The 24,746-nt window shown below is 44.6% G+C and overlaps 1 protein-coding gene across 3 annotated transcripts in view; it reads left to right on the plus strand.

Annotated features, from left to right (window-relative positions):
• Positions 1 to 454: 454 nt before the first annotated feature.
• The window catches only part of MITF (melanocyte inducing transcription factor), a 169,407-nt gene continuing 145,115 nt past the window's right edge, over positions 455 to 24,746 (plus strand). Inside the window, exon 1 of one of the 3 annotated variants that reach the window (XM_075574299.1) lies at positions 455 to 739. In XM_075574299.1, coding sequence (XP_075430414.1) covers positions 636 to 739 — 104 coding nt within the window. In that variant the 5' untranslated portion in view covers positions 455 to 635. The remainder of the gene's footprint in view (positions 740 to 24,746) is intronic. The other 2 variants (XM_075574296.1, XM_075574297.1) reach the window with 2 other exon arrangements.

A 24,746-nucleotide genomic window follows, 5' to 3' on the forward strand; every position in this document is an offset into this window, starting at 1 on the left:
TTCAGCTGGTGTTACAATGTGTTCGGAACAATATGTTGAATGTGGGTAACAGCCTATAGAATATATAGAACACGTTAGGGGATTATCCTGTATCCGAAGAGGTCCATCAAACTAGTCTGGGCGGAAATTCACTATTGAGCTGAATGGGGGATTTTGGCAGATATAACAGATATCATATTATTATTATATGAAATAGATATAAAATAATCCTCTTAAAGTGCATTAAACTGCATGCACTGCACATGTTTAAGAATGTGCAGAACAGACTTGTGAATGTTTATGAGAGTTAGTATGCACCACTGACACAGGGACACAGCACTTGTACAATGCTCACAACATCATTTGAGCAGCCACTGATTTTTTTATTTTTTTTTCAACCGACCTACAGCAACTTAAAAGCCACCGGCTGCTTCCAGATAACCATTAGATGGCAGAAACGAGCCAACATCCGGGCTGAAGCTGTCAATAAGCACGAAAAGAAACTCCCGTATGTTTAAAGTGCAGACAAGGACGGCTGAGTTTCCAGCGCCTGATAGTGCGAGGGGAAGAGTTGTGAGAGCCGGCGGTGTGAGAGCCGGCCGGTGTCAGCCCTCCTCCCTCCCCGCAGTGGCCTCGCACCAGTGACAGCCGTGGCCATGCAGTCCGAATCGGGAATAGTGCCTGACTACGATGCGGGAGAAGAATTTCACGAAGAGCCCAAAACGTATTACGAGCTGAAAAGTCAGCCTCTGAAACACAGGTAAGTGACAGCCGGCTGTTTTCTGACCTGTGAGCCTCTTATCTGCTGCGTTGCTTGGGGGGGTTCGATATTACGCTGTGTCCCGACTGCTGGGTCGGTGTGTTGTGCTCAGCGCTGGTTGTGTTGATGAAGGCTGAAAAAAAAATAACAGCATATGTTCCATGTGACATTGTATCCCACGTTGCGAGGATTTAACCCATCCACTGCTGGGGTGTGGGGGGGGGGGGGGGGGGGGGTAACACCTTGCACGGTGAAGGGGTTTTGGAATTGTAACTCCTTCCACAGCAATGAACATATTACCTTGTATAGTGAGTATTTGCTGTGTGCCAACAGCGGCAGAAATGTCCTTTTATAGAACCTTCTATTGTAAGGTGCCTAGAATGAAAGTGAATGAGGCACTTAGATTGTAAGCTCTTCGGGACAGGGACTACTTTTCTTAATGTTGCTTGTAACTGGATGGCACTATATAAAAAAGATATACACGCTGTACAAGTACAGTGGCATGTTTAATAGGTAAAATAAAGCTGACTGACAATTTTTTTTTCAAGTAAAATGGTTTTTAAATCATTTTTTTTACCGTTTTAACATTTTCATGGTAAAAGCTCTCTTTGACACAATATACTGTATATGATATGGTGGATTTGGGTTCTGAGCTGACAGGGGCTGTGTGTGTTTGTTAATTTCAGTTGGTAAAAAAAAAGAGGTTAGTGAAGATAAGTATTTAACTATGTAATATGTCAAGTTAGATGTAGCATTAGGCTTTGTGTCTTTTGTTCTAAACAAAAGCTTTGGAAGGTTTTTGCAGTCTTTATCGAACGGCTTTTGTTCATAAGACTGTCGGTTCTCACAGAAAATTGTTCGATTTGTTCTGTTCCTTTGTTTATAAATTATGATGTCCTCCATTAGTCAAACAGATAAACATAAATAGCTGATATGCTCCAATCCAGTGTTCCCATTGAAAGCAACACATATTCATGTTTCACAAGAGAGTAATAAGACAGTCATCTTTCTGAGGAAGCCAATTAATTATGATTAGTTGTTTAATTTATGTATTTTTTAGCTGCTACATGGAACGGCCCCATTTAAAGAAGCTGAGATCTAAAAAGTATTTCCATGTTTGTTTTGTGTGTGCTTAACACCCTGAATGTCCTCTAAATTAATCCACATTGATAGCCAAAAAGAAGAGTCTGTCCCAATGGTATACTTTCTTTCCAATTGCTGGACTCAAATAACCGGTATCCTTGGCAACCATAAACATTAATATTTCTTAGTTTACTTTGATTCCTTGCAAGTTGTGATACCTATTAGTTGGCTCACATAGTCCCCTGTACCCAATTTTCCAACTCTATCTGTCCATGAAATGTCTGTGAATTGACTGTGTAACTCCTGTTCTTTTAATGTAACCTTGTATTTGTCATCAAACTCTGTACCCAGGACATACTTGAAACCGAGAGTTAACTTTCAATGTATTACTTCCTGGTAAAACATTTTTTATAAAAATAAATAAAATAAGAGTTCATAGATGATATCATACTGTACAAAAGCTTTCAAAATGTCCATAGTTACTTCAGCCGTGGGGAGGCGCGCTGAGGCTGAGGGAAAGCGGGTGCTTTTCCTGGACTTGGTTCGCACGCCGTCGGGGGGCGGGCCAGTGACGTCACAGAGCTGGTTAGCCCTCATTGGGCGAACCGCTCACGTGACCGGCCCTGCGCTCCCCTCAGCGCTGAAACTAAAATGTTCTTGTCGTCTACACTTACGCACGCCTGCGGAAGCGTGCGCAAGCTCTTGCTAAAGCCGCTCTCATTGCGGCTGCAGGGGCTCACTGCCAAGCATCACAGCGCCTAAGCTCTGACCATGACTGCGGCCTAAGGCCGTGGCCATACTTAGCGCGAAGTTGCGCGCGCCGAGAACAAAAGGCCATACCTCTATGCGGCAGGCCATAGAGTGCGCGATTGGGTCACGTGCGCGGTTCAGCTAATGAGGGCAAATCGCTCACGGGATCGCCTCAGACACACATCCCTGTCGCGTCTCCTCCAGATTGCCAGGCCGCGGATCGCCCCTGCAGTAGGCACATGTAACGCCATGCGCGCCTACTATATCCAAGGCCTAACGGTTTAAAGCTATGTACACTAAAATTTAATCTGTGAGCTAAATGTATCACAACCTGGTAATACGGCGACTAGAATGTTAAACTCGCTGTATTCCAACTACTTAGGCCGAGCTCACGGCGACTGCTCGGGCCTGCGAGCCCTCCTGCAGCCCCAGCGATGCGTGCTCCAGCTGCAGGAGATGGGTCGCAGCGATCGGGGCCGTGGCGGATGTGTCACGGAGCTGGTTCGCCCTCATTGGCTGAATCAGCTCACGTGACGCTGACGTCACGCGACTGCAGCCCCAATTTACATTTTTGTTGTGGCGGCAAAATGTAGCTAAGTTGGCGCGCACAGCGCCGCGGGCACTTAAGGAACTACCTTAGACCATCAGGTAAGAGCCCTTGAAGTGTGCGCGTGCGCACATAGTGACGCCGCCACCGTTAGCTTAGTGCACCTTAGTGATGTATCTAGAAAGGAAACGGTTAGTACAAAGGCAACACAGTTGACAACTTCATTAGTGTTCTCTTTCTACAGGTATCTCCCGTAATGCATAGTTGTGGATTTGGCTCTCCATCCAGCTATGTTGGAAGTCAAGGGAGGAAACATGTTGATATTGGAACAATGTTCCGGCTATTGTTACTATTCTTCTTAACACAAGCATTATATAATTATCAACAACATAGATCAGGGTAGCAGGGTAAGAAATAGCTTTGAACCTACAGTATATGCCAACTTCCTTAACCCCTGAAAATCCACTTTTCTGTCTTCTCTCCTGCAAGCAGAAGGGAAACAAAATGATAGTACTTTGATTAACAGCAAGTGAGTAACATTTATTGTATCCCTTCAGTACAGGAGGGGGTAACAACCTACCACATACATTCGGGCCTTGTGAGGACACTCAGCTGGTTAATGTAGCAATACCCATAATTTACTCCCTTTAAATTTACCAGAACCGGAAAGATCCAGAGTGGTCTCTCAACGTCTGGGGATACCCGCTCTGGTTACCCCTCCCCCACCCCCATTTCCCACTAGAAAGCTGTGATCTGTGAAATCTTTTACTTTTACTATTAGTAAAACGTGATTGCAAAGAGTTCCGAGAATCGGCAATCTATAATTTAATCTATGAAGAACTCTCATATTGGTCCCCTAAAGGGTATCACCGTTTATAGAACTGTTCCAGGTGCAAATTGCATTTGGCAAGGTATCAATGCAAAGACCACTCAAAGTGGTATCCTATGTGTAAGAAAATCGGATAGAGCAGGGAATGCATCTTCAAGAACGAGCTTATCTATGAATAAGGCTCCACCTCTACAACACTGGACAGTGGCCTACCATTGCTTCCCAGCTGTAGTAGTTTGTCATTAACAGTCTGATTACGGTGAATATGTATGGTATAGAAATGGTAAATATTCAATTTAGCAGACAAATCTCATTCAGAAAGAAGGTTAGGTATAGGCAAGAGAAATGGCTATTTTATGTGTTATTATAATTTATTAAGGGTATATTTATTAAAGGTAAGACACATCTGTACTGCCTGCTGTTAGTTATGCTACTGTCAGCATCTATAGTTTTTGCTTGCAAGTCTGGCTTTTGCTGCTTTGTCAATGTCTGGGTGGAGGCAGATGTTCGCTCCAGTTAAAAGTGTAATCTGTGATGCTCAATTTAAAAGACCTGTATTTTGTTGAGACCCTTTTAACCCCTCCAATGGGTTTACAACACAGTTTGTCGAGCTTTCTTGTAGCAAAGCGTTAACCAGCATTGTTCTACTTTTTTACATTGATTCTGTTTATATAATAATTGTGTTTGATGCTGGAGAACTCAAAACACATTTACCACAGAAGTGTATAAAAATTGCATCTGTTTTCATTAAGAAGTAATGTTTTTTTTTGTGGTTTATTGATTACATGTATGTGTTATGATGAGAGAAATGTACAATAGAAACCAAGCCCATAACAATTTGATGATTAGGTCTCCAAAGCATCCAAATAACATAAACTAGTTATCCAGATGAGATTCTCAGACTTCATGAACTTTGTGTATTCTTCCCTCCCTATAAGCAATGATTTAGGCCCAGCAGCCTGAGACATCCTGACCATTAGGCTTCGTCCATGGATACTGCTTGCGGGCGGAGGCTGAGGGAAAGCGGGTGCTTTCCCTGGCCTTAGACAGCGTGCTGTCCAGGGGCGTGTCGTTGGGCGGGCCAGTGACGTCACGGAGCTGGTTCGCCCTCATTGGGCGAACCGCTCACGTGACCGGCCCTGCCCTCCGACAAGCGCGAAAATTTTACATTTTCCTAACACCTATGCTTGCGCTTGCGGAAGCGTAGGCGAGCCCTTACTAAAGCCGCTCTCATTGCGGCTGTAGGGGCTCAGTGCCGAGCGTAAGCGCTCCTCAGCGCGCCTCCGCCCGCAAGCACTAAACATGGACGCGGCCTTATTACTGGGACAGCTACCAAGAACCACAGATTGACGACTTTGGCTTCTGGAGCACAGCACATTCTATACAGGATGATAGCTATGACACTCAGTCGAAGTCTATAGAGCCTATAACCCTAGTGTAAGTGAGACTCCCTTCCAAATGAGGGACACTACTTTTTCAATTATTGAGGCTTGACTATCCTTCTATAGAGTGTTCTTTGCTAAACAACTTCCAACGCCAGGACGATAGTTTTCACGGGGCCCAGGACTGAGTTCTTGGTTCATGAACCCATGGATATATGGACCCATAGCTGTCGAGTGGGGGGGAGACCCTGATGTGCTATTGACCGGGGGAGGAAGGCCCACCTATACTGTACAACTGAGGGTGGCAGCATGGGTCCAGCAGAGGAAGGACCTATACACTTCTCCCCTCCCCAAGGCATCACTATGAACCGGTTACCAATTATAACTGTAATCATGGGCTCTCCCACCCCCTTCCTTACCATAATGCTTCTGTGAGTGCATATTTAGGATGCACTGACAAACCGTATTCACAAGAGCAACTCGTGCCAGCTAATTATTTTCAGTGCAGTTGTTTCTATCTCCTTGGCTCCACTTATGTAAATTGCAAGGAAGACAACAGTCATTCTTCAGAAAGAATGATTAATGGGCTGCTTTTTAATGCAGATTTTCTGTGTGTATTATATGTTGCCAGATCTTTCCTATTTATAGCTCTGCCTACTCTGTCCATTTTTAACCTTCTGTGCATTGCTCCACACAAGTGACTTTGATTGTTACAAGGGGAGGGGGAGCTTGCTATACAGCTGGAACAATTTGCATTGTATGCTGACTGTTGATCCAGATGTGTCCACCAGCTCAGTATTGCAAAACTGTTCTATTCCATCTGTTTCTGTTTTTTTTTTTTTTTTTCATTTGTTCCAGGAACGACCGACTCCTACTAGCAGATACAACCTAAACTAATAAGATCTGGCAGTGGGCCGCTCATTTCTGATGCGGACAGCTTTGTTGTTTTTTTTTGTTTGTTTAATCTTTAGCATAACCCAGTGATGGGCAACTCCAGTCCTCTAGGGCCACCAATAGGTCAGGTTTTCAGGATATCCCTGCTTCAGCACAGATGGCTCAATCAGTAGCTCAGTCGAAGGCTGATTGTGCCACCAGTGCGGAAGCAGAGAGATCTTGAAAACCTCACCTGTTGGGGGCCCTTGAGGACTGGAGTTGCCCAGCCTTTGCATACATCACCTGTGGGATAGAACCTCCTAAAAGTGTGCCTTCGTGGCTGGCTACCTACATATGTTCTGTCACAGCGGTGCGCAAACTGGGGGGCGCGAGACTGCTGGCAGGGGGGCGCAGGGTTTACAGAGGCCCCGCGCGCTTCCCGAAGGCGCCGGGGGGAGCTGCAAGGCCTCTGTAAGCCTTTACTTCCCTAGGCTCCGGCGGCTTCCTTCCTGCATCGCCATGGCAACGCGGCGGCAAAATGACGGCGTGAGGTCGTGTGACGTCACGTTGCTATGGCAACGTGACGCCGTGACGCCAGAGCGCAGGTAAGTGGGGGTTAGGAGGGGCGCGGGGGTGAGGGGACCGCCATCAGGGGGGCGCAGGGAAAAAAGTTTGCGCCCCCCTGTTCTATCAGCAAGTTGGATGATGAGCAAATATTAAAAACCCGGCATCCACATTGATCTGAAGGTTCTGTATCCCAAATAAAGCATTGTAGATATCTTTGCAATGGATCCCAATAATAGCCTTGTTTCTGGGTGGAAGCAGAAAGCTATGTTGCTAGTTTGTGTGATTTTCATTGAACTTTTTCCGAACTTAGTAAGGGGCCTTCTGGACACTGTTACTTTCAGGGTAGGCCCCCTCGGTTCAGCTACTATTTGCCCCAGCTCTATCTGCATGTCATGGAGGGTAATATGGCCGCTGATCTGTAAGGAATCGGGGAACACGTCCTCTGCGGCGTGTTCCCTCCTTACCTGCTGCAGCGCACTCCCCGCACTGTTTACAGAGCGCGTACCCGCAGCTCTTCACTCTGTGCCACGGAGCTTGGCTCTGCACCCGGTCGCGTCGCGCGTCTGTCACCCGCGGCGCGTGCACATGACGTCGTGCACCGCTCTCCAGCTGCGTGGAAAGTTCCTAAGTGTCCACTTGTCTCCTGCAGCCTATCCCTGCCTCCGCAGAGGGTGCGCCTCCGCTCCGCCCCCAGCCTCATTGGTTCCTGTTTACATAAAAGACGTTCACTTTCACCTTGCTGAGCATAAACCTGTGTAGCCTTGTGTTCCTGCGTTTGTTGTTCCTTGCCTTGCGCCTTGTTGCTGTCTCTCTGTTGCTTTCTTGTGTACCGACCCGGCTTGATTATAGGACCCTCTCTGGATAAAGACCCCGGCTTGACTATTGGACCCGCTCTGGATAACGACCCCGGCTTGCCTCTGACTAACCGCACCTCTACATCCCTGATCACGGCTTACGGACACTCTACCAATCTCCTGCCCCAACCCCTGACCGCGGCACAACGGACTCCGACCATCCCACTGGCTCCGCCCCCGGACTCCGGCAAGTATCTGAACTAACCCAATCTCTCCAATCCAGCCCGGCTGCGCTGACAACCCACTCTCCAGGCGTGACCCCGCTGCTGTGGGTGCGTAGTTTCATACTTTCCCACCTCAGTGCCGGGGTCCTGCCTTGTTCGTGGTGAACGCAAGCGTTACATGATCATATTAACAATGACAATGCTGACTCATAACGTTCTCCGCATTGATAGGTTGGAATAATTGGCGAAGTTATCCACCTGGGGGGGAAAAGGCAGAACATCCAGGACACATTCCAAATATCATTATTTTGGTTGGGATTGCGGCTTTAGCTATGACTTCCAAAAGTGGACGGAGTCTTAAAATCCATGTGGGCAATAGGACAGGTTCAGTTTATTCATATGTCCTTAGCTATAACAATATTTTGTAGAATATTTTTTACTACAACACTGCAGTATACACATTGCTGTGCATATAGTTAGTAATCCCAAAGTCCCTGCTCGATAGGGTTTACAATCAGAGGGGGATAAAAGGTCACGACGAGTCGATACTGAGATTTTAAACCAATTTCACTCATTCAAAAGGCATGTTACAAATTAGCTCTTGCTGTATTGCTGCTTCACCCATGCTATTATATACACAATTTCCCTAGAAATTGGTATCATGCTTTTCTGATTAACTCCTACAGTGCTGATAGAAATTGCATTGAATTAGATAACTATCTACAGTAATTTGCCAAGATCTAATTTGCTCATTAATTTTGTAACGTGGTTACATTTAAACATGATGACATTCAGCTTTTAGAATAGTTGTAATTCCCTGCTGAATGTGGGCATTGTAAGACTGCTGCCATTTATGGTTTGCACCCTATCATACTGCCCGGGAGTTCTGTAGTACCGGTTGTTAGGTTAATGTTTATGTCTTTTCCAGTTGTGCAAGCGGTGGAAAATATCCTTTATTTAGAATGGGTCACATGCGCTCAGTTAAGAGCGTTGCATTAAAAGAGGAAATGTATCTTGGGAGAACACAAAGTTTGTAGTAGGTATTTGCTTTACTCCATCCCCAAACCTTTAATATGAGATAAATATCCCTTATGTGTGTGTAAGCTGATTGACCGTGTTTGTTAAAATGTAATATAGACAAGAAGCCGTATTTACTACTTAACTTATGGTTTAGCACTGCTTAGTAAATATCCCTTTATCCCCTGTACCCAATTTTCCTACTTTATCTGTCCATGAAATGTCTGTGAAGTGACTGCATAACCCTGTTCTTTTATTGTAACCATGTATTTTTTCTAACTCTGTGCCCAGGACATACTTGAAAACGAGAGGTAACTCTCAATGTATTACTTCCTGGTAAAACATTTTTATAAATAAATAAAAAAATAAATAAAAATATAGCTCTAAAACATTCAGAAGCCAATATTTCTGATTGGTTAACATTCTGTGCATTAATGATTAAAAAATCTACTATAATACTGATGCTGTACGCAGAGCTGTTGTAACAGGGACTTATCACTGTTTGAGAGAAACTGCCTCTAAATCCAGCAGTGAGCTGGTTAATTACACACAGGCAATCAACCAGACTCCACCTGGCTGATTAGGACTCTGAGAAAAAGCCTGATGTGAGAAACAGGAGAGAGATTAGCTCACATTTGGACTGACAGAAGGAGAGCAGAGAAGCCTGCACACAGACACTGTCTTGAGCACAAAGGATGTGCTGGGATCAAGACACCCAGACACCTAGAGACCTATATTTCCTGGACACAGAGAACCCAGGAACCTGCCAGAGACTGACATGGAGGGCCACCTGCTTAAGGAATTTCCTGAGACTTTGGGGTGATAGGCTGGTAATAGGAATATCCCTCCAGTCCTGCAGATAGGGTCTGGGGAAGTAAGTTAGCCCTTTCAAAGGGATAGGAATTTGTTATTTTGTTGTTTTTGTATGTTTTGCCTGGATAAAGGAACAGGCTCAATAAAGCCAAGATATAATTTCACCCATATAATTTCACCCAAATCGGTCTTATTATATGTACCTCTGCACTCATCTCTTACAGCTGTACATAGAATGTTGGTAGCACAATGAGTCCCTTACCCCTAGAGCTTGCAATTTAATTTTCAGGCCCTGAGGCATAAATAGATTGGGTGACTTATCAAAGGTCACAAAGTGACTTGTTCAAGGTCACAAAGAGCGCTGACAGTGTTATTTGAACCAGTTTTGCCCACTTCAACAGCATTACCACTGGACTACTCATTCAGCCTGTGAAATGTCCAGAAATGTGAACCAGAAACGTCTTCTATCATTTAAAATGCTAACATTAAAATAAAAGTTTAACAAAGGTAGCCTGTACAGCAGGGGTGCGCACACTTTTCCCTGCGCGCACCCCTGCCTGCTCTCCTCGGCGCTTTGCAACCCCCCCCTGCTCGGCCCCAGCGTCAAATGACGTGTGCGGTCATGTGACGTCACGTTGCCATGGTAACTACGTGACCCCGCGGCATCATTTGATGCCGGGTTACCATGACAACACGTCGCTGGAAAGGAAGGTTTATAGAGGCCTCGCGCCGTCTCCGGCATTTAATTTACGTGCCTGGGGGGAGAGCGCTTGACCTCTATAACTGCCGTGCCCCCCCCTCAGAAAATCTAGCACCCCCCCAGTTTGCGCACACCTGCAGTACAGTATAATAGCAATATTCTGCTCAGAACAGGGCATTGGATTGGAGCCAATTATCTCATTTGCTACAAGCTAGTAAAAATGTGTCCACTAAGAATTCTTCTCTCTTTCAGATAGATTACCAGTTTAAATGTAGGCCACAGAATATTTTGCTTATCCTTCTCATCTTTTTCTTTTCTTAACAGCCAGTTGCAGCAGTTTTCTTATTTTCCGTAGTAACTGTAACTGATTAGGCAAAATTCCAGTAACTGTTGTTGTTATCCACAAGTGCAATGATTCATCCAGTTACAAAAATGTACCAGTGCAACATACAGTATAACACTTTCTCAGGCACTGCTAATATAAATTAGGCTGTTAACATGTTGGCGGGGAATGCGTTTTAACCCTTTTCGTGTTGATGGAGCCCGAAATATACTGTATTTGCAAACTCTTCCAGCGCTCAAAGGAGAAGGAAGTGAAACCATTCAGACAGGAAATTCTAGGTCTTCCCACAGGCATTAGAGTCCTGTCGGTATTGCTTAATGTTTGCATTACGGGTTCAAATTCAGCAGCTTCTCCTGGATCAAAATCATACTGTGTTCCACTGCTCTGTTTCACTTATACGGCTCTTCCCCTTAGGTTGTGTGACACTTTAAACAATGACACTGAGATTTGAAGCAGGGGAGCTTGGTTCAATTCCCGGTGTCAGTTCCTTGTGACCGTGGGCAAGTCACTTTATCTCCCTGTTACTGAATGCTAGCCCAGATCATTTTTTAATTTAAATGTAGTACTTCCGTTCAGGGGGGTCTCCCAGACATCTCCCTCTGCAACTCCTGTCAATATGGCTGCCCATCGTCAAATAGTGCCACGTTGCCATGACGCCACGGGACATCTTCTGGCGCCTACATGTCATGGCAACGCGATGTCACGTGATGTCGTAGTGTCTCGTTGTCATGGCAATGGGCGTCACGTGATGTTGTTATGTTATTGGCATGGTGGCGCCGTTTGACCTGTAGCCTGGACCCTGTAGTCTCCGAGTTAAATCCAGCGGGGTGGATGCAACTCTGGGTGGTGCTGAGAGTGGATCTGGAACAAAACTTTGTAGATAAAGGAACACTGATTTCAAAATTTGTGTCCTAATTATGGTCAGGAACATCTTTTGGGTTTGTCCAGCCGGACCCCCCTCCTCCACCAGGCCTGGGACAGTTACCCCCCCCCCCCCCCCCTGATGGCAGCTTTGTGAGTACAGTATTCAGCTGCCAGACAATTTTTAACAGTACAGTTTAATTTAGAGTAATTTTAAATTTGTCATAATGTTAATTTGCAAAATACTTGGGAAACATTTTTCATGTGAAAGAAGTTACTTTATGTCCTAATGTGACCTATAATTTGTATGCTAGCAAAAATAGATGCGTGGTGCTAAGGACCATACAGAATAAGCAAAAATAATGCAATATGTATAATTGGATACTTCAAAAACAAATCCTGGATAATATACTGCTCAAGTGAGGACTGGTACTAGGTCTGGCATCCTGGTTGGTTAACCAACAAATGATAATGCAATAAAGATGTGGTACACTATGTCCAGGAACCATAGCAATAAATAGAATCACCAAAATAGGTACCTGATGTCCATAGATAAGGCCAGAAGAACAAGTAGTAAGCAAAACACTCACTGTTGTGCTGCAACGTCCCAGTCTTCCATGGCTCCAGGTATTCATAGTGTGCCTCCATAATAGAATGCAAGATGAGAGAGTTTGGAGGAAGTAACAGAGCACTACTAGGAGTATCCAAAGTAGAACAAAGAATTTATGAAGGGGAATGTGCGTTTTTCATGAAAAGATTATTTATTGGTCATAAGACAAAAAATGGGTATACCTTGAGAAAGTGCTTCTTTTTGGTGCCAAACGCGTTGGTGGGGCAATACCATTGCCCATTTTTTGTCTTATGACCAATAAATAATCTTTTTATGGAAAACGCACTTTCCCCTTCATAAATTCTTTGTTCTACTTTGGATAATCCTAGTAGTGCTCTGTTACTTCCTCCAAACTCTCATCTATAATTTGTATGCACTAATGAATGACGTATAAGTTTATTATTATTTTTATAGTTTATTTGTAAAGCGACAATATATTCCGCAGCTCAGTACAGTTTAGGTGCAGAGTTACTGTACATACAAACAAGGACAGACAAACGCAAACAGATATAGAAGGTTATGAGGGCCCTGCTCCTGAGAGCTTACACTCTTGAGGGAATAGGTGTGTGTGTGTGTGTGTGTGTGTGTGTGTGTGTGTGTGTGTGTGTGTGTGTGTGTGTGTGTGTGTGTGTGAAAAAAAAAGAAAAGTAGTGCATTAAAAATGATAAAAAATGTAATAAATGCGATAATCACGATTCAAAAGTCACAAACATCTGTGGCATACGAGCGTTTTATGAGATCATCACATGCTCCAACGTGTTGGTATAACTCCACTCTGCTTCGACTTCAGCACAGTCTCTCACAGGAACCTGTTGATTCTGGTAACTCTCCAATGTGTCACCTCCTTGGAAGTCCTCCGACAACTTATTCAGAGTCTGTTTATGTTCCGGGCAGGTCACGTCTCAATGGGGGCAGGATATTTTCTCACTCTTCCGGTAAACACTGTGTGGCCACCGCTCGCAGCACCTCTTCACAGCAAACAACACTAATGGCCCTATGCGTTTCTTCAGATTAACTGATTTCTCCCCTGAAGTATGGTCCACAAAGTCATCCTTTGTGAAAAACTCGTTATAAACGTGATGCCTGTAGTTCTCAGCTCCAAATACTGAACCTCTTGCAGCTTTCTGTTACTTATAGGATTCAATATTCAACCAAAATGAAATAACCAACATTTAAAAAATAACGAGAAAAAGTGCACCAAGTCAGTAATATATATCCATTTTTATCAACTATTTTGTCGGTAAATAATGTACATAACAACATAAATGACATAAATCTACCTTGCTTAAAATAAGTATTAGACACACACACACACAACGTGTCAAAATTCATTATTAATTGAGAGGCTGTATGGAGTGCTTGATACATTTTTCCAATAGATATGTTCACACTGATTTTGAAAGGCATGCACAACTTTCCAAACAAAGTATGAAGGAGAAGTTCTTCCCTTTTTACCTCCATAGGGGATGCTGGTAAGAGCCCTGGCTGGGTTCACAATATGGTGGTTTAAAATTCACGCAGGAGAATAGGAAGCTCTGATGTCATACTTTTTGGCTTCTTATTGGCCCGCGTGACCGGGACATTACAACTAAAGAGATACTGCCCCCCCCCCTTCCCTGCAGAGATATCTTGGGAAGCAAGGGGTCCCCAAAACTGAAATTAACCCGGTTCAGCTCTGGAGACCCCATGCTTCAAACCTATTGAAAAACATTTTTAGAAAGCATAACCGTAAGGGCTGTTTCTTTAATAGACAATTACACACAACTAGGGTTGAGAGGTGGCATCTCCAAAAATACTGGACAGCATGGTGAAAGGTGCGACGCACTCAAGACACACACCTCTCAACTCCATGCTGTTTCATCCTCTCCTTGGCCCCACCCCCAGACTCCTCTCACCTCCTGCTGATTGGCTGCATTACCCAGCCGCAGCCAATCAGGATGGAGAAAGCTGCCCAACACCCCTAGCAACAGCCCTGTTTTCTCCCTGTTCGGGGAAATCCCGCGGCCCCCCCAGTCATTATGTCCAGAGAGGTAATACCGGACACATACAATTTTTTACTGGACAGAGTGTGTAAATACAGGACAGCCCAGTTCAATACTGGACACCTGGAAACTCTACGACACAACTCATTTCGTATTTCCAGACTTTAGTACTAAAAATTATGTCAGTTCATTGATTACACCAGCTCAAGACAACAAACATTCTTGCACTCTTGAACAGTACCTTTGATTATATTTTCTCTAAATATTAGCTAACTGTTGTGAGTTATCAGCAGCAATCTGATATCAGCATGGGCCTTTTGAGATTTGTTTTTAATATCCATTACCTGGGATATAAAAAACATGGCATGAGGCCTTTATGTTGGAAGAATTAAACTATGCATTTAGGCACTCTTCTTTTTATGCACCCTCATCATAGAAAACAATGAAACCAGCTGGCAGATAATTAAAATATATATATAGTCCATAATTTCTAAGTGTATATAAACGCTTATGGTTACAGGGAAAATATGTAATCATATATAGAACTGCATTTACATGGGATTAACCTTTGTCCTTCTTCCCTTTTTAGGTATCATTCCAGTAAGACTTACATGGCTTGTAACCTGTTATCAGTTTTGTGTAAATACACACAAACCCATAAAACAAAACACCACTCATTATAGAGAAGGGATCTAAAAAATATGTAGAACTATATGTTGCAAACATACAGTATGGAATATTCCATTCTCCTTATACAGAGCAAGGCTTTTTTTTTTTTGCACCAGGCTTCACCATTTCTTAAAAGCATAAGAACGCTCACCCGTTGCAGATATGTAAAGTCTGTCAGTATTCCAGCTACTAGACCATGGGTGGCCAACTCCAGTCCTCAAGGGCCACCAACAGGTCAGGTTTTAAAGATATCCCTGCTTCAGCACAGGTGACTCGGTCAGTGCTGAATCAACTCACCTGTGCTGAAGCAGGGATATCCTTAGAACCTGACTTCTTGGTGGCCCTTGAGGACTGGAGTTGGCACCCCTGCCTTATATATTATATCTGCGGTGTGCAAAGTGGGGGGTGCGAGATTCGATGCGCGGGGGGAGGGGGGCAGGATTTACAGGGGCCCAGCGCGCTTCCCGAAGACATTTTAAATTAATGCCGGAGGAGCTGCAAGGCCTCTGTAAACTTCTCCTTACCTTGATTCAGACGGCTCCTGCTGACGCAACGCGGCATCAAATGACGCCGCGGGGTCATGTAACGTCGCGTTGCCATAGAAATGTGATGTCATGACGCCAGCACGTCTGAGTCAAGGTAAGCAGGGGGGGTGCGAGGACAGGGGGACAGCCGGCAGGGGGGCGCAGGGGGAAAAGATTGCGCTCCCCTGCATTATATAATGCACCCAGATTGTTTCTATTTAGGCCTTGATTATACAAAGTGCTGCAAGGCGGCAGCGCGATTCGGTGATGTCACCTAGTGCTGCCGCCGAGCTGCATCTTGATTATACCGGGGAGACAGGGCAGAGGAGGCTTGGAGGCGTGGCAGAGGCATGGCCGTGAGCGGTTTGCCCTTATTGGCTTGAACCGCTCACGTGACACGGCCGTCGCCAGAAAAAAACTAATTTCTCAGTCTCTTCCCCAGCCGTGCGCTTTGCAGTCCGGCGCGCCGCGACCGTCGCCAGCGGTATGAGCACTTTCATTCGATGTAAGCTACTTGTTTTGGCGCAGCGCGACACCGCTACACGTGACGCTGCGCGCGTTTTGGGGTATAATCACGGCCTTACGTCTAATTGGCATTGAATGAGTTGCCTAGAGCATCTTTCTTAATTCATCAAAAACACTGCGTCTACACTTCTGCTAATAATAACAAAATAACGTTGGGAGCATTTATGTGGCGCAATTGGAGGAGTTGGGTGTTTGTATAAACACACACATGATATGTTACCCTAGCCGGTGTGTAAGAAACAAGCATAAGGCCTCGTTCAGGGTGCAGGCTTCGGAGGGAGGGCGTGCTGCCGTGCGAGCTGCCGTGGGACAAAAAGTATTCAAATTGAATACTGGTTGTCAGGGTAGCAGCTGCCCTGTCTCCGAAGTACGGAGTTGACGCTGGCTACAGTTTCAATAAACAAAAAATTCGTTTTTTGAAGCTGCAGCAGCGTCACTGGGACCTCGGCAGCCAATGAAATCATTCTTGAGAATGATTTTAAGACTGCAACTTGGATCCCTAACCTCAGGTCTGTAGCCCGCCCCCTCCCCACCTCCTCAACTCCTGAAAAAGTCTGCTGGGGAAGATGAACACACATCGCCCAGCAGACTGCCGCCCGCCCTCACGAACGCCCGCCCTCCAACTCCTGCCTCTGGCACCCTGAACGAGGCCTAATGCATATTAAATGTACACAAAGGTAGCTACATTTGAGGGAAACCATGAAACTGATAATGACAGTTCCTCAACTCTGGTAATTTCCATACAAAGCACACACCAAAAAGGTGGGCGGGTTGATGACACACCTACTTTCCTATTTATTGTATGTGTAGCTAACATATCTTTGGAAAAATGATACTGTTGATTTGAGTATTAATTCTAAGTTATATCTGCTTAGGCAACTGCTCAGAGAATTCCTCTTGCATGCATGACATGATTTTCTCTCGTGCAGAGTGAAGATAAAGCCGATACAGTTTCCATTTTTTTTTTTTTACTTATTACCTCACTGTAGCAGTTTTCCAATGAGCAAAGCCATATAAATCCTGATCAATAAATGTGCAACCAGTTTCAAAGGTTTAGTCCACCTCCAACTGGCCAATGGCATCAGAAAAGCCCTGGGTAGTGGGCCTGGAATAAATGCATGTCTCGAATAAATGGGCCTGGTATAAATGCGATAGAACCAGTTGGGACATAAAGCAACAAAATGAAACCATGGAAACCCAAACTGCCAGATATTTGCTGTAAGTATTACCTTTTTGTTTAAGGAAGCCAATGGCATTATATGTAAAACTTGGTGTCTGGAGGGAGTGGTCCTTCCTGTGACTTGTCCTGGCAAAAAGAACTTTCCCTGAATTGTTATACTGAGGGGACTGGAGGGGTAGCTAAGTGGTACTGTAGCTGTCTTTGAAGTGGGTGAGCCTGGTTTCAGCTTTCCCAGTGACCTCATGCAACACACTGTATCTCCCCGTGACCTCATGCAACTCACTGTATCTCCGCGTGACCTCATGCAACACACTGTATCTCCCTGTGGCCTCGTGCAACTCACTGTATCCCTGTGACCTCATGCAACTCACTGTATCTTCCCGTAACCTCATGCAACTCACTGTATCTTCCCGTGACCTCATGCAACTCACTATCTCACCGTGACCTCATGCAACTAACTGTCTCACCGTGACCTCATGCAACTCACTGTATCTTCCCGAGACCTCATGCAACTCACTATCTCACCGTGACCTCATGCAACTCACTATCTCCCCGTGACCTCATGCAACTCACTGTATCCCTGTGACCTCATGTAACTCACTGTATCTTCCTCGTGCATCAACATTAGTCTGCAAGTTCTGCAGGGCAGGGACTCGTTATGTCTGCCAGGTTTTATATACAGTGCTACATATACTCTTAGCAAATGTATAAGAGAGAGAAATATCACTGGACTATCCATAAAACGACAGATTCCTAATTCTAACATTAACCAGTGGGCAGTCAGGACAAAGACAGTGCCAGGCTGTACAAGCAGTGCGAGCACAGAAAGGGACAGTGTTGGCTGCAAATTACATGATTATTCATGATGAGCCCAAATCTGTTTAGTTGTCTATTAAAAAGCACATAACTTATCATTTCAGTACCTCGCATGCACGAGATGTCAATTGATTAACATCCAGTGGGGCTGATTTCTATATTTCTTATCTTCACTAAATCACTATAGTACCTAATAATAGCAGTGAAATACCAACAAGATGCTGCGTCCCTTTATTGTTGGAATTTACACTTATTTTCTTTTCAGATGTAGAGCAGTATGTATATCTAATTTATCTATAGTTTTTTTTTTTTACGGTATACAAATATTTCAGTACTATGATAGTTCATAAATAAATGATATGGATTTGTTGATTTATTTTTCTCCAGACATGTCTGTACTTGTTAACATGACAATGCAATGTCCAGATCCGCCCCTTCCCCAAAGTCCAAGAAAAGCACAACAACAACCAGTTAGTGGGGTGAGATGGCCACACACGGCTTCTATTAAAGATAAACTAACCGGTTTAAGCTGACATCCTAACCACCATACTACACAGTGATCAGATTTCCACCTTAGCCTTCACTTCATCGTCCTTTTACTATAAGCCACACAACCACTGCCATGTATGTCCCAGGAGGACACACAACCCGAGACTGACATATATGCAGCATGTCCTCTCCAAAGCCACCGCTGACCCTGGAACCATCAACCATTAGGGCAATCTGACCAACCTCTCCCGTCCAGCTGGAACTTTTTACATCTCCTATGCTCCACCCCTCATCATTTCTTCTTCCCTTTTTTATTTTCATTATATATTATTATTCACTTTTTTTTTTTCCCAACAACATAACTAACCTCGTACAACATTCGGCAAAACCCTACTAAACTCTCTTAACACCCATAGAGCAGCGAGGGAGGGTGAAAATCTCTTCTTGCCACAAGGTGAGTGCTTCCCGCCTCCTCCTGTCCTAATATATGAAGCCTTTTATAAACATTTTCCCCTACCCCCACTTTACAGTAACCTTCATACCCAGCACAGACCCAAAGGATGGTCACTTTCCACCTCTGCCATGGTGCCCATGTTTGGCTTTGTCCAGGGCATAGTTTGTGACTATAGCCATAACAGAAATTGTAACTAACCAGCATTTCTCTTCAGTGTTGTGAAATGTGTTCTCTTGCTGTTCAACTTTACCTTCCTTTCAATCAAGCACAGATTTTTGTTTTGTAATTATTTTCATTTTACATCTTTTAAGTCTCAAAAGCAACTAGAGGGGCGGGGGGGGGGGGGAGGTATAGAAAAGAAAGGGGGACAGAGGAATATATAGCAATCATGGCATATTTATTCATATCGGCATTTGACAATATATGCTTGCAGAGTGATCACACATACACCGTGAACGTGTTACAGGCCTAGCACGTAAACATACATTCACCATTGGTGAGATACCTCCATTACTAATATGGACAAAACATTCATTAGTCCTTGTTACCCAATCCAAGGTTCATGGAACATAGACAGAAATATTTCTGTAACGTTTCAGGAGCATGGCTTCTGAGTATGTTTAGTTTAATGCAGCAGTCTAAGTTGCCGTTTTTAATATTATGATTATTCCCCCCTTTAATATGTGCATCAATACAATCCACATAATAATAATAATTACCTAAGTTGCAGTTCGATCTGTTCTCCTATGATCGATCAACGAAGATTCGGCTTGGGGGATCACTAAATGGCCGTCAGTGCAGCAGAAGAGGACCAAAGATGCAAAGTTCTGTGGGGAAGATCATGTGACCAGGCAGTAACTAGATACAAGTGGTGCACTGATAGAGAGGACAGGGCTCAAAAAGTGGTGTGCCAGAACCTATTTCAGAAGAGGAAGGGGATGTGACTTTGTAAATGGTTGCTATAGAAACAGAAAATGCTAGTTACATTATAATACATTAAAAATGTCATTCAGAGTTGTTTAAAAAAATGCTACAAGTATTTTCTCATAGTACAGAATTAATTTATATAAAAAAAAAACTCATGTAGGATGTTGCTTGGTCTGCAGGTTTAAAAAAGCATTGAATGTGTTTCGCCACAAAATTAAATGTTTGTTTATACTAAACACTCTCTCGCAAGTTCTCTGTGCTGAGAGTGGTAGGGAATAGAACTTGGGTCAGCACAGGGTTCAGTACCGACAGGATATATGTACATGGAAGAATTGTGATGCTGTGATGATTGTACTTAATATTTCACCACTGGATGTAATTGAGATTTTTAACTGCAGATATTTCCATTTTTTGATGCAAAACCGTATCATTTTATTTTCAATTATGCAGCGATCCGTTAACCCTTTCAGTGTCAGAGTCACATTAAAAAACAATTTGTAGCAGGATCCCGTGGAAGTGACAAGTCCGGGCTGCCATGCTTCCTCATTAAATGAGTAGAAAAGCTTGAGAGAGCTACAGTATGTTGCAAACGGTGTTCCACCATAAGCTCAAGGGTTAATGTATTTAATCGACTGTAAGATCATTACATGTGGAATGTAATGGCAGATCCCAGCATATAATCCAGGACATTTTTATTTTCTCTGTAGCCTATTCATCTGCCTTTATATGCAGAAGTACGTCAGAAGGAACAATAGAAGTTTCTGTGCTTCTGTAGAGATTACTCAACTACTGTATCTAATTGAGAACCAGTCCTTTTAGAAAAATGTCATTGGTACTCACTCAGCCCAGGGAGTGTGTCCTTAATGCCTCATCCAGTTAGATGTGAGCAATGGTCCACTCACCTTTCCCTCCAATGGGAGCTCAAGCAATTACAGTGATTATTATTTAGTGATGGGGGATAACGTGGAAGAGGTCTTTACTGTTATAAACTCTTAGCAAAGCTTGCTGTTGTCCCATCTGACTCCCATATTTTGAGACCAATTTTATAGAGATTTAAAGAAATATGCCTACTATTCATGATGTCTGCAAATGAGATTTTACTGTATTATGATAATTAAAGTTTTCTTTCACTTTCCTGTCCAGTATTATCAGTGTGATCCCTCCAGTTCAGTTGGGGAGATATTCACCTACGATGGATGGTCTGTAAATTCTGAAGATCATACTAAATGTGAGACGCATCATAAATAGAAAATTAGTATGATGCACAATGCTTTATTTAAATATTGACTGCCTTTACATACAGACAGCCATGTTTACTTTTTAAAAGTGTCAGGGGATCAAATGTTAGTAACTTCTCACTCGGTTTACCCCTTCATTGCTTGAAGGGCCAGTAATGCGGTTAAACATGTATTAGCTTTTTTCACTTGCCATTTGGGACTATTATTTGGAAGGATATGTTGTGTGGGGGACTAGCGAATCCAGTCTAGGCATTCAGTCTGCCGTGCAGCAGTTGGCTGATTAATCAATCACCTCCGATCTCCACCTTTAATTATCAAACAGTTCCCAGCCTCCTTTGCTAGCGGGAAAAAAACAGAATCCACCAACCACCTTTTCTCGTCCTCTCCTACTCCCTTCTCGTCCTTCTCTTATACTCTCTTCTCATCTACTTACATTCTCTTATCATCCTTCTCTTATACTATCTCCTATACTCGCTCCCCCTCCTGCTCTTATATTCCCATCTCATCCTTCTCTTTGCCCGCGCTTATAGTGCCGGCGACAGTGACGCGACCGATGGTGTCACCCGTTGCAGTTGCCATTGCGAAAGTTAAATTTCAAATTTAGGCGACATTGCTGGCTACAAGGCCAGTGACGGCAGAAAAGGGGGAGGGCAGAGGGACAGAGAAGCTCCTGATTGGCCGCAAGTGGAGACCGTCGCCGAAAAAATCATATATCAGTGACTACCAGATTTTTGGTAGCACTGTTGCTTTGTCGCTGTTGCGTGCACTATAAGCGCAGACGATAGCAACAATGCATTTGTTTTGACGCGACGGTCGCGTCGCCGGCACTATAAGCGCGGCCTTATACTTGTTTTTCTCCTTCTCATACTCTCTCCTCCGTCTCTTCTCGTCCTTCTCTTATACTGGACTCTTCTCATCCCTCTCACGGTATATTCTCGTCTCGTCCTTCTCTTATCCCCTTGTCTCGTCCTTCTCTTTATCCCCTCGTCTCGTCCTTCTCTTATCCCCCTCGTCTCGTCCTTCTCTTATCCCCTCGTCTGTCCTTCTCTTATCCCCTCGTCTCGTCCTTCTCTTATCCTCTCGTCTGTCCTTCTCTTATCCCCTCTTCTGTCCTTCTCTTATCCCCTCGTCTCGTTCTTCTCTTATCCCCTCGTCTCGTTCTTCTCTTATCCCCTCGTCTCGTCCTTCTCTTATCCCCTCTTCTGTCCTTCTCTTATCCCCTCGTCTCGTTCTTCTCTTATCCCCTCGTCTCGTTCTTCTCTTATCCCCTCGTCTCGTTCTTCTCTTATCCCCTCGTCTCGTCCTTCTCTTATCCCCTCGTCTCGTCCTTCTCTTATCCCCTCGTCTCGTCCTTCTCTTATCCCCTCGTCTCGTCCTTCTCTTATCCCCTCGTCTCGTCCTTCTCTTATCCCCTCGTCTCGTCCTTCTCTTATCCCCTCGCCTCGTCCTTCTCTTATCCCCTCGCCTCGTCCTTCTCTTATCCCCTCGCCTCGTCCTTCTCTTATCCCCTCGCCTCGTCCTTCTCTTATCCCCTCGCCTCGTCCTTCTCTTATCCCCTCGCCTCGTCCTTCTCTTTATCCCCTCGCCTCGTCCTTCTCTTATCCCCTCGCCTCGTCCTTCTCTTATCCCCTCGCCTCGTCCTTCTCTTATCCCCTCGCCTCGTCCTTCTCTTTATCCCCTCGCCTCGTCCTTCTCTTTATCCCCTCGCCTCGTCCTTCTCTTTATCCCCTCGCCTCGTCCTTCTCTTTATCCCCTCGCCTCGTCCTTCTCTTTATCCCCTCGCCTCGTCCTTCTCTTTATCCCCTCGCCTCGTCCTTCTCTTTATCCCCTCGCCTCGTCCTTCTCTTTATCCCCTCGCCTCGTCCTTCTCTTATCCCCTCGTCCTTCTCTTTATCCCCTCGCCTCGTCCTTCTCTTTATCCCCTCGCCTCGTCCTTCTCTTTATCCCCTCGCCTCGTCCTTCTCTTTATCCCCTCGCCTCGTCCTTCTCTTATCCCCTCGCCTCGTCCTTCTCTTATACTCTGTCCTGCTCCTCTCTTCTCTTTTGTATTTGTCACTGTATGCCCTGCCTTACATATTCTGCTATTGGGCTACGGCCCCAGTGTACACCGCTGGACGGCGCATGCACGTGTGAAAGCCGCGACCTAAAGTTGATCTTTCAGTGAGGAGCAGGAGATCCGACGGGGGAGGGGCGCGGCCATGATGTCACGGGGCTGGTTCGCCCTCATTGGCTGAACCTCCGCCGTGACGTGGCCAGCACTCCGTCGTCACAAGAAAACACAAAAATCTTGTCAGCAGAAAATCTGGTTGCGCATCGCGATCGCTACATGCGCTTGCAGGCAGCTACTGGGACCGGCCCCATTGAGGGGTGGATCTTGTTCCTGCAGCGCACGCCGTAGCGAGCGCAGCAGTAGACACTGGGGCCGAGGCCTTAGGTAGGAGAAGCCAAATGTAATGTTCAATAAACAACCAACATTTTCATTTTCTCGCTAATGTACACAACAATCATATGTTGCATGCTGTGTAATGATCCTCTTTATCTCTGTGCACATCTCCTAACTCAGTGGTGCGCTAACTGGGGGGGTGCAAGACTTTTTTTGGGGGGGGTGAGGTGGGCGTGGCTCACTTACCCGGCTTCTGTGTCCACTCGTCTCCATGAGAACGCGGCGTCAAATGGTGCAGCGGAGCCATGTGACATCACATGACCATGAGGCATCATTTGACGCCGCAGGGGGGGCGCGACACGGGGAGAGCAGGCAGGGGGGGGGCACAACGCAGGAAGTTTATGCCGCAATGTGTTTTCATCGCGGCCAGCGTGAGCTCGCCCGCCCACTCAGCGCCACCCTGGACAAGGCCTTAGAGGTATGTAGTATAGTTTCTGTGTCCTATAATAATCCTTATTACCTTGAGAAATGAAAACAAATTAAGGGACACAATACAAACATTTTTGAGCATTCTCATACATAATTGTATCCTTTTTATTGAATTGTTACTAATCTTGTAGTGGTCGAACAATATACATCCATATACCATGAAAACCACCAATAATTACACCGTATTTTGCTGTCAGAACCAGTAAAAGATGCCTCCATGCACATAATGAATTACAATCCTGTTGGAACAACAATATAATGGGCTCAGCAGTTGCACTTTCCTCTTGTGTATTGTTTCCTCTTTCATTATGTGTGTTTAGAAAATGCCACGCAATGCAAACTGCTGACTATATTAATGCTCTGGAATGAGAATCATCTGTGCCATTTTAGAGAATTTTATCTCATGATCTCTTTGATTTGGTAGCACAAGTATTCTTTTCTCAAAGCTCAGAGTATACGACGGGCCCCTCCGTCTCCTTACGCTGGAAATGTTTCCACACAACAAGCAGCCGGGCAAGACTAGAATAGCAGAAGGTACTGTGTCCTTCAGTGATTGGTTTGCATTCAGTTTGACTCCTTCCCTGGCACCAAAATCGTTAACCACTAGTGAGCCAAAAAGCCAAAGCCGCTCTTTTCAATATATTTCAAAGAGGCCACACATATTAGAGTGACAGTAATGTAAAAGCATTCACCATGTAACAATACTCTCTGCTATTTTTTTACAATTAGCATACCAGTTGGCGATATTGGATGTGTGTGTGTGTGTGTATGTATGTATGTATATATATATATATATATATATTACTGTGAGTTTGCGTTTTGAGCGCACTAAGATCGTGTATTTGTATCTTTACAACTTGCTTAGGGATTTCAAATATGATTGGCAACCCTGCAAATGTATCTTTTAAATAGTGGCCAGTTTACGAGTCCCCCTATAA

The sequence above is a fragment of the Ascaphus truei genome, chromosome 17, assembly GCF_040206685.1.
Source record: "Ascaphus truei isolate aAscTru1 chromosome 17, aAscTru1.hap1, whole genome shotgun sequence".
NCBI lineage: Eukaryota > Metazoa > Chordata > Amphibia > Anura > Ascaphidae > Ascaphus > Ascaphus truei.